The sequence below is a fragment of the Mytilus trossulus genome, chromosome 7 (assembly GCF_036588685.1).
Source record: "Mytilus trossulus isolate FHL-02 chromosome 7, PNRI_Mtr1.1.1.hap1, whole genome shotgun sequence".
In the NCBI taxonomy this organism is placed as follows: domain Eukaryota; kingdom Metazoa; phylum Mollusca; class Bivalvia; order Mytilida; family Mytilidae; genus Mytilus; species Mytilus trossulus.
The window spans coordinates 68,136,000-68,150,248 of NC_086379.1; the positions used below are offsets into that span (position 1 = coordinate 68,136,000).

At 32.0% G+C, this 14,249-nt stretch overlaps 1 protein-coding gene across 1 annotated transcript in view; it reads left to right on the forward strand.

The window, feature by feature from the left end:
* LOC134726618 (uncharacterized) overlaps nt 1-12,760 on the forward strand; it is a 204,289-nt gene extending 191,529 nt beyond the window's left edge. Inside the window, exons 163-166 of the mRNA XM_063591029.1 lie at nt 215-512; nt 6,925-6,977; nt 9,497-9,567; nt 10,397-12,760. Coding sequence (XP_063447099.1) covers nt 215-512; nt 6,925-6,977; nt 9,497-9,567; nt 10,397-11,617 — 1,643 coding nt within the window. The 3' untranslated portion in view covers nt 11,618-12,760. The remainder of the gene's footprint in view (nt 1-214; nt 513-6,924; nt 6,978-9,496; nt 9,568-10,396) is intronic.
* The last annotated feature ends 1,489 nt before the right edge of the window (nt 12,761-14,249 follow it).

Consider the following 14,249-nt stretch of genomic DNA (forward strand, 5'->3'; position numbering starts at 1 on the left):
GTTTCTCTATTTGTGCACAGCATTGTCATGGCCATAAAGTTGTTCCATAATCTATGTCACACTTGGTTAATTCTTGAAAACAGCTGTAGTCTGACTGATTTGGAGGTTTTCCAATACTGAAACATTGACTCCGGCCATTTGAGGCAATTTTAGCAGGAATGTTCTTAAATATCTTTGGAATTAACTGACATGATTGTAATAAATTCTTTTTCAGCAAAGAACGCCAGTAACTACCCTTGTGAAGATACTCACAGAGCTGAGAGTTTTGATCTCTATTATGACTGTGAATGTCCACCAGAGTTTACCGGACTACATTGTGAAGAGGATGTGGATGAATGCTTAAGCAAACCTTGTCCAGATTCTTACACCTGCACTAACAAGTATGGTGGATATGATTGTTCTTGTCCTGACTGTGGATTGGCTACATGGGTTAAAGCTGTGATTGGTCTTTCTGTTGGGATTATTATTATAATTTCTATCATAGTGATTGTATGCTGCAGAATAAAATTTAGGTACTAACTATATTTTAATATATTTCTAAAGCCTGAATCAGGGACGTATATAAGTCCTTGCCTGAATATACAAATATACATTAGTTAAGGTCTTCATACATGCATGAAAGAAAAATGAATGAGTAAAATCAAATTTTTTTTACTGACAGTTATGATAATATTTAATGCAGGACCATAAATGCCTTTTTAGCTTCTCCTCTGAAGCTACTGGGCCAAATTTGACCAAACTTAGCCACAATCATGATTTGGGTATCTAGATTAAAGGAGACGTGACACAATTTTTTTTTTTTTTTTTTTTTTTGGATTAATTAATAAATATTGGTAAAAAAATATATTGTAATAAATTTTTTTTGTCAAAACATCATTTAACGGCCTTTAAATGGTCAAAGAATCCAGCGCTTGTCGTAATCTTTGATTTTTAATGAGATACCGGTCACGTGATCGTGATGACGTCAGTGGATACAAGCCGAGAAAATGTCTCAATGAGGACGCAGTCAATCATATTTCTGCATAATTAAACAATGGACAGTGTTAGCATCAGTTTTCAAGGCAACTCTCTAACTTTAGATATTCGACCTTATCGTTTTGAGCCGTTACTTGTAGAAAAAAAATAAAGTAGAAGATATAAATTCGTCATCCGACATTGACGATCTTTCAAGCAATGTCGATATAATATAAAAATACTATATCAATAATTAATTTCACCAAAAATAAAGATACATTTCTTAAAAATGTTTGAGTGAAATTTAATTACATTTAATAAGAGAAAAGGATAGGTCATAAAGAATGTAGGACAAAAAGTCACAGGACAACAAGTCACAGTACAAAAAGTCACAATTTATTTTCGAAATTATTTTTCTAATATAAACAAGAAAACAATAATTTAGGAAAATACAAAGTTTTTGATTTATTATATATGAAGTAACTTTGTTACTTAAAATTATTCAATAGATATCAATAATCAAATAATTGTTATAAAAATAACATGTCAAAGTGGCTTGATATCTATAAATGGCTTCATTTTGGCGTCAGATATATCCTTTGCATGATAAAATTTTATTTTTTTCATTAATCAAGCTTCATGAAAAATTTCTTAAACAAGCAAATGAATAAAAATAATAGAATAACTATCACCTTACCAAGTATGACTGGTGTAAAATTTGAATCACTAAAGCTGTCACCAATAAATGTGTTATAAGTATGACATAACAGGGTTGTTTTTTTTTTTTTGGGGGGGGGGGGGTATTAAAAGAAATATTTTAAGAAGTTGTATAACAGTAAAATAAATCCATATGTCTCTTCTCCTCCATAATAATCCCATTGAAAATGTTCTATGAGTACTGTCTTATCTTTTTTTAATATTTTTTCTGTGTGGTATATCTTCAGTCTTTAAATTGTTTTGTATTTTGTGACTTCTATCTAACTTCGACCAAGTTTGGATTAGGGGCCATATAATATGTAAAATGAAAGCTTACAGTATTGACGGAAACTTATTGAATTGGTTTCAGGACTATCTTCACGACAGAAAACAGAGAGCAGTAATGCATAACAGAAATTTGAAACAAACACGATAAACGATTATATAAAATTGAAACGTTTCATTTGTACTGCCCAATAACGCAATTGAGATGTTCCCATTCATTTATAACAATGATCTATGTAGCGCTAATATTATAAATGATCCTTCTTGTCATTGTGGGTCAGATATTGAGGATGTCTACCATTACTTCTTTGTTTGTCCAAAATACACATCATGCAGAAAAACCTTATTCAATAATCTTAACTGGCTATCTGAAAGCATTGTTTTAGATACAAAACTATTAATTTGCGAACACATTGAACTTTCGAATGAACGAAATATTCAAATTTTCAAACATGTTCAAAATTTCATACAATGGTCAAACAGCTTTTTTAAGCCTTGATAGTCTATGATAGAGCGTTACTGTTACTGGCACGGAACATCATGATCGTCATCATAAGTACACACGGCATTGTCACATTATCATATGACTTTTCAAACTTTCCTTTTCTCTTTTTTACGAATGAAAGCTAGTATTATTCTATAAACTGTTTGCCTTATATGTATGTCCATTATATCATACTAGTATAATTGTAATTTTATATTGTCCATGTTGTATGATTTACTTGTGTCTAATCCAATTTACTTTAATTCGGCAAATAAAATAATGTTTCAACTAACTCAGTCTATACTTATACATAATCTACTACTCCCAGGTCTGTATCAATTGGATGTTTTTGCATTATTTAAGTAAAAACTATGTAATACAGCTGTATGTATTATGCAATATAAAGACTTGCATACATTCACTAGCCAAAATATTCGTTGCACATTCAAATCACCTTTTGCGTATAGTTTTTCACCGCAATAACCTTGCATCAATGGTCTGTCATTTTAAAAGCATCACTTGGCATCTCTTCACAATTATTTTTTATTAAGAAATAAAATGATTATTAATTAAAGAATAAAATAATAAGGGTAAGTACTAATAACTTATTGCAATACACCTTTCATACCTGCCTTATTTCTATTAGAAAACTCATAGAAATTTATGTACCAACTACAGGTTATGTATTAGTTATGGGGACTGACAGGCTTTTTTTTTAAATTTTGTTTTTACTTTAGAAGCATTACTTCTTAATTCTCTATTTATTTTGCTTATTTAATTATTGTTATCGTACTCCATTGTTTACAAAGTAAATTCACAAACCCAATATTTTCGATCCGCCCCCTTTAAAAAGCTGCACTGTCCAGTCCTTTTTTCTCTATTCTGTAATACCCCATATCCGACAGTTAGGTATTGACTATTGTTTATTCAAACAGGTTAAACAGATATGCATTACGTAACTTATATCCGTAACAATTGCCAACCTCACCTGTGAACCCAGTAGGTGAGCCCATGGATGTACACAGATTCGGTGCATGTTACGCAATAGCGCGTATTGCCGATGTCTTACATATCACCACCCGGGGGCATGACACCTGTAGCTTTCAACTTCAAAGGTAAATCAAGCGTTGTAGAGAACGTGTGCCGATACCTGTAACTTCTGATCAATGTTGATGACTTTTAATTTATTATGTCCAATTTCAGTGTACACACCTGCACACGTGAACAGGTAGTAAGGTACACACAGGAGGTACAAAATACCAATTTTTAATATTGAGATATATTTGGCTGTACAATTATACACAAATATGACTAAACTATATAAAAAAAAATTATAAAGTGAACCAAAAAATATTTGCGAAGAAAAAAAAAAAATATTCAGCCTTTCTCTGCTTTTTATAAGCTCCCTGCATATAGGTATAGGTGGACTGGGCTCAGCTGTTGTTGGTTGTTTCAATGGAATATCAGGTACTGCATTTGGAGTTTTGGTTTCATGGTAGGACATCCCTCGAGATTCTTCTTAACTTCTGGGTCACGATCGTAACAAACATTTGTAAAGTGGGCGGAACAAAGTCTATGACTAGTGCTTGGTAGGAAGTCCTATCTCTTCCTGGGTTAGATGATGATCTACTCGGAAAACGAAAAAAAATAAATTAAAACTGTCTTATGCCTTCTGTTGCATCCACTGGCAGCACACAGAACCATTTTTAATCACTGTCATGCTTTTTTTAAAGATATTCGAAAATGAAATTGCGCTAATTATGCCTATACACCCGTCAGTCAAATATGATTGATGTAACCACTGACGTCACAGCCTCGTTCTGAGTGACTTCCGGGATTGAAATATGCATAATTAGTAGGTCGACAGATCGATACATTTAGATTCATTATTTATCCATTTAAACGATATTTATATTGCTTTCGATGTTTTTTGGGGGGTAATTATGTATAAATAAATATTTATTTACCAAAAAAAAAATATAAAAAAATCATGTCACATCTCCTTTAAAGGGGCACTAGTATAAACTAAACCATTGACAGGACATGGTCTCAACAAGATGTAGCTTCGTTTCATGTGAATTTTAGCCAAGACGCCATCTAATTAACTATCGAGTTGACCTTATATGACCATATAAGCGATGTAAACATACACATAGATATAAATAGATTAAGCAACTCGTGGAATTGGAGTTTTATAGGTCTGTTAAATTTTGTATTGTAGATTAAAAAAATGTTTGTCTTCGTTTTGATCTTTATAAGAATGATTTTGTGTGGATCGAATCAGTTATTCAAATTATTTACCTAGTTTCACTTTCAACGTTGACATTCTTTTCCTTTAAATACCTATACACGGACAATACATGCGTAATTCTATCTCTTTCTACGATGTTAAATTGAAGTTCACATGAATATGGATTTGAAAGTGAATAATTCAGTATCAATGTTTATTAGCTTAATTTGAAAAAATTGAACCAGTTAAGCTGATAAAAGTTAATTATTATACCCCGGCTACTGCTTTAAAAAAGGGGGGGTATACTGTTTTACCTCTGTCTGTCTGTCAGTCAGTCCGTCCGTCCCATGAATATTTTTCGTCGCATTTTTCTCAGGAACTGCAATACAAGGATTTCTGAAATTTGGTTTCAGGGTTTATCCAAGTCAGCTATACCGTGTGATGCGTTTTCAGATTGATCACTTGACAACTTCCTGTTTACCGAACACTTGTATGATTTTACACATGATAGCCAAGTTGAAAATTTTCGTCACATTTTTCTCAGGAACTACAATACAAGCATTTCTGAAATTTGGTTTCATGATTTATATAAGTCAGCTATACCGTGTGATGCGTTTTCAAATTCATCACTGGACAACTTTCTGTTTACCGAACACTTGCATATTTTTACACTATTAATATTATCCACTTGTGGCGGGGGTATCATCAGTGAGCAGTGTATAAAAATGCAGTTTTTGTCTTATATCTCTGAAACTAAAGCATTAAGAGTAAATTTTTCAAACAGGTAAAATTTTTCATTAGGTTAAGCTCTATCTGTCCTGAAATTTTTAGATGAATCAAACAACACGTTGTTAGGTTTTTTAAATTGGTAATTTTTAGGGAATTTTGCAGTTTTAAGTTATCATCTTGAAAATTATTATAGATAGAGATAAACTGTACACAGCAATAATGTTCAGCAAAGTCAGATCTACAAATAAGCCAACATGACCAAAATAGTCAATTGACACCATAAGGAGTTATTATCCTTTATAGTATATTTTTAACAATTTTTTGTAATCTTATAAAAATCTTCTACACTGAAACTAATGAGACTAATTCAACTTAACTTGGTCACAATCATAATTACAGTATCTATTTCAAAAAATGTGTCTGATGTCCCCACCTGCCAACCGACATGGCTGACATGGCTAAAAGTAAGCACATATGGGGTAAAAATGCAGTTTTTGGCTTATATCTCTAAAACTAAAGCATTTAGTGCAAATTTGACAATTGTCCTGAAATTTTAAGATGAATCAGACAAGCCGTTGTTGGGTTGCTGCCCCTGAATTATTAATTTTAAGGAAATTTTGCAGTTTTTTGTTATTATCTTGAATGTTATTATAGATAGAGATACACTGTAAACAGCAATGATGTTCAGCAAATAAGTTTACATGACCAAAATGATCGTAAATTTTTAGTTATCTTTTACAAAAGTCTTCCCAAACTGAGACAAATTCAACCAAAATTGGCTACAATCAGCATTAGAGTATATAGTTTATAGAATGTGTCCATTGACCCTGCTTGTCAACCAACATGGCAGACATGGCTAAAAATAGAACAAAGGGGGGAAATGCAGTTTTTGAAACTATAGCTAAAGTAAAACGGTTGCATTATTTCATACATCAATTGTAAATAAAAATATGAGGTGAGCAACACAGGCTCCTTGGAGCCTCTAGTTTCTTACTTTTTGACGAAAACAAAATACATATTGTAAGTCTATATTTAAAACTTGTTACAAACCATAGCTAATTCACTCTATACATTACAATACTAGATCTAAAACAGCTATAATTTTACCCTTTCCGAATTGACATTGTCCCCTTAACTTTTTCAGAGTGAAAATTATATACATTTGTATGTATATTTAATAACTTTTTAATGTTTTAAAGTGTAAAGCATTTTGCAGCACTTCAGGCATTATCATGTACATTAAAATGACAATCAGAAGGAACCTCTTTGTATTTCATAAATTACAAAGAGCCTTTGCATCACATTGTCTACACAACCTTAAATATCCACAGGTACTTTAGAATCTTAGAGGTAAATAAAAATAGTTTTGGTCTTTGTACTCATTGAATGTAAGGTAACAGCTTTCTTTATTTGAAGACTTAATTTATCAAGAAAGACCTTTTAAAGGCCAAAACAACATATGAGCATTTAAATTTACTATGGTTATTCTTTGTAAGTGTAAATGTTACACATATTATTATATTTCATTACAAGTTTGTTTTTTCAGGCCCAAACCTCCAGATAAATGGGTCGAGCGTACCGGGATTATTAATGAAACAGGTATGTGTTATAAGTTGAATATTGACACCTTAGGATATATCCAACAATTTACTTAAGCTCTCTGGTTTACAAAATGTAAAATGTCATCCTTTTTAAAAAGCAAGTCCAAAATGTGTTGATTTTGACCCTATAAAAAGTGAAAACAACAGTTTTTAAATTGGATGTATCTGACTCCCTTTTCTGTATTTACCTCCATCAGGAACGCTCAAAGCAGAATATTTGAAAGTCTAGGATATACTCTTATTTATACCTAATAATTTGTTTTACCTAGCAGTTAATGAGCGTAGGAATGTCCTTTACCATCCAGCGGTCATTTTTGGCTAACATAAGCATCAATTTGGTTAACATTTTATCTTGCTTCGTAGATGTCCTTATTGTGGTTCATCAGAGGTCTCAAATAATAAATGGATTCTCTTATCTTCATAAAAATATTGTACATTTTATCATTGTGCACCTAATGCCGTTAACATCATTTAGCAAGATTTTTTACTGTTAATTCATCATGAAAATATCCTCCATTTAGACCCTCCTCAATAGGCCTAATTTTTCAAAGATCCAAATTGTGGCAAATTCGATATTTTATGATAAAGTTGAAATTCAAGGCCTAATTAATTTTACAAAAAGTTAACCTTGTCCTTTGCTGTTGTGTAAAATTCATTGAACAAGCATAAAGTTTTGAGGCATAAAATACTTTATTTACTTGTCAAAACAACTAGTTCAATTACTATAGATCTCTTTTTATTTGAACTTATAAGGCAAATATGTTTACATAGAAAACCAATTTATTCAATAAAACCAAAGAATGTCTTGGAGAAAATAAAGATCTTGAAAAAGTTTCTGTATCAGGGATAAACATTGGAATAACTATAATTGGTATGCATTTTGCAGTTGATGATGGCACACTAAAATCAAGAAAGGAAATATTAGTTTTGACTGCACTTAATGGGAGGTTGCAGCACTCAAGGGTTTTCAGTACAGTCAGGGGACAATTGTAAACAAAAATCTATATGTTAAATGTCGTGTTGTTTTCATATTTTTATGCCCCTACCCTAGCATAATGTTTTACCTTTGTCCATCTGTACATGCATTTGTTGGTCCAAAATCAGTTTTTGTTCTCTTACTTAAGTTTGCCTCAACTAAATGTTATGAAACTTAAACACAATGCTAATAACATCAAAACACAGATAAAGTTTGAGTTTTGATGGAGTCACGTTTGCCATTCTTGAGTTATGACCCTTTATAAATATAAAAAATGCTGAATCTTTTATCTCCATTCACTTACTTTAGTTTGCCTCAACTAAATATCATAAAACTTATATACTACATATGTATGCTTATTACCACAAAACACAGACCTAGTTCACATATTGGTGGTGTCACTTTTGCTGTTCTAAAGTTATGCCACTTTACAACTGATAAAAAGGCAGGATTTTTTATTTTTTTTGTTTCTGTTCTCCAATTTTAGTTTGCCTCAACCAAATGTTATGAAACTTATACACAATGCTTATTCCTTCAAAACATAGATTAAATTTGAACTTTGATGGTGTCGCTTTTACTGTTCTAGAAAAATGGACAATTTTTTTTATTTTTGTTTCCGTTCTCAATCTTAAGTTTGCCTCAACTAAATGTTATGAAAAATATACATAACGTAAAGTACCACAAAACTCAATTCAAGTACAAATTTGGGTAGCGTCACATTTACAGTTCTTGAGTTATGTCCCTTCATAACATTGTATGCAAGCAGTGGCATGTGTCCCATGGGCATTCCGTATTTACTTTATAATGATGTGGTATTAATCAGGATCATGGAAGCTTATCACAGGTATAAACAATTCAAAATAAGAATACATTTGTTTTTAAAAAGTATCCTTCTCATAGATAAGAAAGGAATGTTTTAGCCATTTTCTCATAAAAACTAAGAACAATATTTGTATTTTGTCTTAGTTATTGTCTGTATTTACACTCTGTGTGGACTTAATTAAATTTTACAAGTGTTGGAAATTCAACTTGTCTGCACTTTTTGTGTAATGCATATCAGATTTCAGATGAACGTCACAGGTATATTCAGAAAAGCACTTCAATTCCACAAAATTAATTTTCAATATATAATGTATAAAAATATAAGAATAATGTGTCCAGGAAGTGTGATATGGCTGTCAGCAGACCGTTACCTTATCAAATTATGACACAGCATATATACTAAAAATTTGAAGTCCTTTTAGTAAAGTTCTGACCTTGACACCATTTTCATGGTTCATTGGTCAATGTTAAGTCAGCTAGGTTCCTTTCTGACCTTCACCTCATTTGCATGTATCTTTTACAATAAAAATGATTGTGATAAATCCTTTTAACTTTAATACTTTCAACATAATTACATCATAATCAGTAAAGCTGGCCTGACATTTCAGTGCTCTTAGTTTTACTGTACAATTTTTTTATTTTCCTCAGGTTCACATTGCTAAATAAGGTAACTTCTGCTTATGTGAGGTACATTTATAATTTATTTAAATTCTATTTAGATGATGTTAGAGAAGAATTTATGAAGAAAACCTCTGTTGAAGATGATTTGGATTTTTATAATGATGGACAGGTAATGTACATGATACAAACATTTCTGTATTGTCATTCCAGAATTACGGGACTTTTAACAGTCATATTTGTCTTACAGAGGCGCCCCCCCCCCCCCCCTTTTTGGGAAAAAAATTTGTTTGCTTATATATGGAATCACTGAAGCGTGATTGGAGCGGGTCCCCTCTTAGTTAAGTCAGTGGGTCCCCACTTATAAAAGTTTCTGGATTCGCCACTGTCTTAATACTTATATTCTAAAAGGATATCCTCATGAATGTTTTTATACATTTTGATTTTCTTCTAATTAAAGAGAGGTGAATGATACCAAAGTTAAAAACAAACTGAATACAGCTGCACCATGGCAAAACAAAAATCAACTAAAATACAAACGTTGACAATAGACAAAACACAATAACGAAAATCTGAGTTACAAAAACCCCACCAAAAACTGGAAGTTATCTAAGGTTCTCCGGAAGTGTAAGCTGATCCTGCTCCACAAGTAATACCCATCATATCTCTCATGCAAGTACAAACCTGTGACAAGTCCAACTCAGCAGTTCACCTTCCATGAAAAGAGGACAGGATAATGGTTACAACAACTGCCTTCTATATATTCCTTTACATTTTTACTGTTATTTCAATTTGCTCAATAAGGATATATCATGTGTTCTTGACTCAGCTGCTTATTAGGTATTACAGTTAGCCAATGAGATATTTACCATGTCCACTCTTGTTATAAACAGGTGCACTTAAAACTGTAATTATGAGATTGAGTGCTTATGAAATAAGACAAACACTAAATAATAATTTTACTATACAATCAAATGAAAACTTTATATTTTACCTCATAGGTACCAGTTGAACAGAATCCACCTGCAAACTTCCATAATATTCTCACCAACAAACAAAGGTCATATCATAGTGGTCCATCAAACAGTAGAAGGGATATCTGTCATGAACATGAGGATGATGAGGAAGAGGGTGGATTTCAACATCCTCAACCTAGTGGTGTTGTCAAAATACTACTTGCATCTGATAGGGAAAAGTTACTCCAGAAGCATGGTGTGCCTCATGTGGAAACTACAGGAAACGGGGACCATCCAGCCCCTGGATCACATCAAATGATGTCCTTTACAAATGAAGCAATGGAATTAGATCAGCTGTCCTTCCACCCAACTCGAGGATTTCTCCGTCAAAGCTCCATTAATAATCCAAGTTGGTTATCTTTTCCAGTCAAGAAAGATACCACTTCCAAACCCAGGTTAGAAATGAAACCCTATGATGGTACATTTGATGATAGTTTGTCTGATCTAGCTAGGACTTCATTGAAAGATTTTAAGTGTACAACAGATAAACAGGATGTAACATGTTGGTCAAGGGAATCATCAACTTTGTCACTACATGATACAGCAAAGGAAGATCTAAATGAACCCAAGAAAATGAAAAAGAAGAAAAGGAGGCATTCTAAAAAGATTAAAAAGTCACCTTTCAACAGTTCTGGTAATAGTGATGGTAATGGTAAATTGGTTAGAATGACAGAATTTGGTTGTAAAGACAAAGATGTGATGAATTTGCATAGCCAACCAGTAGGTGATCTCCTACCTGTATTAAAACCTATCCCACAAATAACAGCTGGATCTTCTATGGCAAATCAACATGATAACTGGGGCTTTGAACCTGAACCAAATGACCAGGACAAAGTCAGGAAGCAATGGGAAGGAGAGTCCATGGGAAAGTCTTTTTCAGGTTTTAAGTCTATGCCAAACAGAATGAAACAAACTAGCAGTACAGAAGAGAATGTTGAATGTGAACTGATGGACCTGCCACAGACTAGCTATAATGAAGACTATGGAAAGGAACATGTGATGATCATGTCTAGAGAGTCGACCTTGGATCAGGGTATACCACCACCAGGCTGGGCTGAGTCTGATATAGAGGCCATAGACATAGATCAGACAGAGCTATTTAGTCGCACAAGACTAAAGTCTGCAATGAGACGAAACAAAAACACAGGCAACCAATCTATAGCCCTGGATGATGTCAGTGATGAAGAGAAATATACTGATAACTGAATGGCAATTTGAACTTTTGATAGAACTTATTTTTTGACTTTTTTATACTTTATACTTTATACTTTTTTATCAATTAACTTAGCTAATATTTATTTATGTATACTTTCCGTCTGTTACTTTTTTTATATATTCTGCCTTACTTCTTATTGCCATCACAATTATATTGAATTTATGTCTGATTGTAAAATGTAAAAACTTGTCTTGTTTAGTGGTCAACACTGATAGAAGATCAGTAAAAATTAGTTTGTTGACCAACTTTCACTTTACTTATCTTTATGAAATTTCTCTAAGGAATTATAAGTATTAGACAGGCCATTAGAGCATATGTTTGATCCCTGAAATTGTCAAAAATGTAAATTCATTCAAACCTTTTAAATTTATGGTAATTTTATAAATTTATGAACAGGTCAATATAATCTAGACTCTTTAATAAAGAAAGGTCTCTTGTGATGACACATCTTGATCCAATGATGTGTATAGTTCTGTATAGACCATACGGTGACCTATAGTTGTTAATGTTTGTGTCATTTTGGTCTTTTGTGGATAGTCATTGGCAATCATTCCACATCTTCTTTTTTATATATGGCTATTGGACCGAATTTTGTAAATTGCAACTTGTAGCAAAGGTTTTGGGTATTTATTTTTTTTAAACGCACTGGAATCTTTGTTTATATTGATCAATCAAAATCTGATTTCTTTATATTGTAACAAAGCTAGTTTTCCAGAATGATACATTTTATTTTAAGAATTCATCATTTCCCATACTCTTTAAACCTTTAAGTGGAAAATCTTTTAAAAAAAATGAAACTGTGTAGGAATTAAATCATCAATTTTTATTCAAAATGGTGTAGCTTTGAAACAACCATAAAATCAGTTTATATATAATTTTCAGTTCTGTTAGCTCTAAATTCTAAATAGTTAAGGTCTGGTCTGAATAGATAGGAAAAGAAAAACCTACGGATGAATCTCTTTATTTTTTCACTGAAAAGTATAGGTATTTAAAAATGAAAGATTGCTTTTTGTACAATTTACATACATTGTCAGAAAGACCAATGCTTTTATACTGGGAAGACAATTATTGAATGTGGTCCTTCAATTGTTTCTTATTCTTATATAATGCTACATTAAATTAAACTTGATCGCTGTGCTTATTATTTTTTCATCAAAAATGACACAGAACACATGCACAGAACAAAATTACTAATTTATGAATTTTTAGTATATTAATGGGGAGGATTCGAAGAGAAATTTTCAAACCTTTGTATATCATATCTTAACACACTTTCATGTAATCTTACTCATGAATAAAATTTTCTGTTTTCAAAATGTGTAATTTCTTTGACCTGATTATGTATATTTAATAGTAAGTATGTTGTCTGTCGATATATATCACCTCTGTATAAAAATAAGAAGATGTGGTATGAATGCCAATGTGAACTATCCACAGTAGTTAAAATAAGGTGGTTGTAAGCAATTAAAGGCAATCAGAAAACCCATACAGTAAAGTCTGGAGTGAAAGCCCTTAGCATGACAAATATGAAACAATTCAAACAAGATAACTACGGCTTACAGTTATTTACAACAAAACAAAATATGAAACACCGATATGACAGACATGAACAAACAACAACCAATGTAGACAGTCACATAAAGAATAATGCAGAGGTAAACATGTTTGTGAGCACTCAACCCTCTCCTTATCTATGACAGTGATGTAACAACAGCACAACATATATGAACAAACTGTAAAATTCAAATGCCATTGGTTAAATTGAGAAGATTATTTCAAATAACAAAAATAACTTGTTGAAAAACAATAAACACAAAGTAAAGAAATAATGTTTGAAGTTAATACTGAAAGATAATTCAAAGCCAATTTCAAATTATATGGATGCCAGGAATTTAGGCTACTTCATTTCATTATTTTTTTTAAAATAACTTTGTATCATCAAACAAAACTTTTAATAATAATAAATATATTTGTAAAATAGTGTATCCTAGTGATGATTGTGCAAGAAAACAAATTCATGTCAAAATCCTATCCTAGACTTTCGTGTATTCTGCACCAGAGGCTTCAAATTTTGCCACAGTTGTCAACACTGGAAATCTAAAAGACTCAGTACACCTCCAAATATGTCAGTACATCCACTATAGCACAATATTGTAAATATATATTCTAAGAATTTCTGAAAACACAGACAGATACTATGTTTTCTTAACACACTTATATTTAATTGTACTTACTGTGTAAATCAACTACAACACTGTGTTGCAGCTTCATTCCTCAATGGTGACAAAGAGTGCTTTTGAAAGGTACAACAAGAGGCTTTCAAGAGCCAGAGTCGCGTACCTGTTCTACTTTGATATCATGTAAAAATGAATTAAAATCATAACAGATAAACAAAATAATGATTGAGGCCAACTTATCCATATTTGATTTCATTCTATTCTGTGGTTCGTATAAGAAAACATTTGTTTGTAATTCCTATAACTAGGTCTCCCGTTGGTGGCCATTTTTTTATGACAATTCAGTAACAAAGTTACAAAACTTGGAAGGCACCTCTTAAGGAACATAATAACATGTTTGCTTAAAGTTTGAATCCATTCGCAGGTTTCTTAGAAGAAGACATTG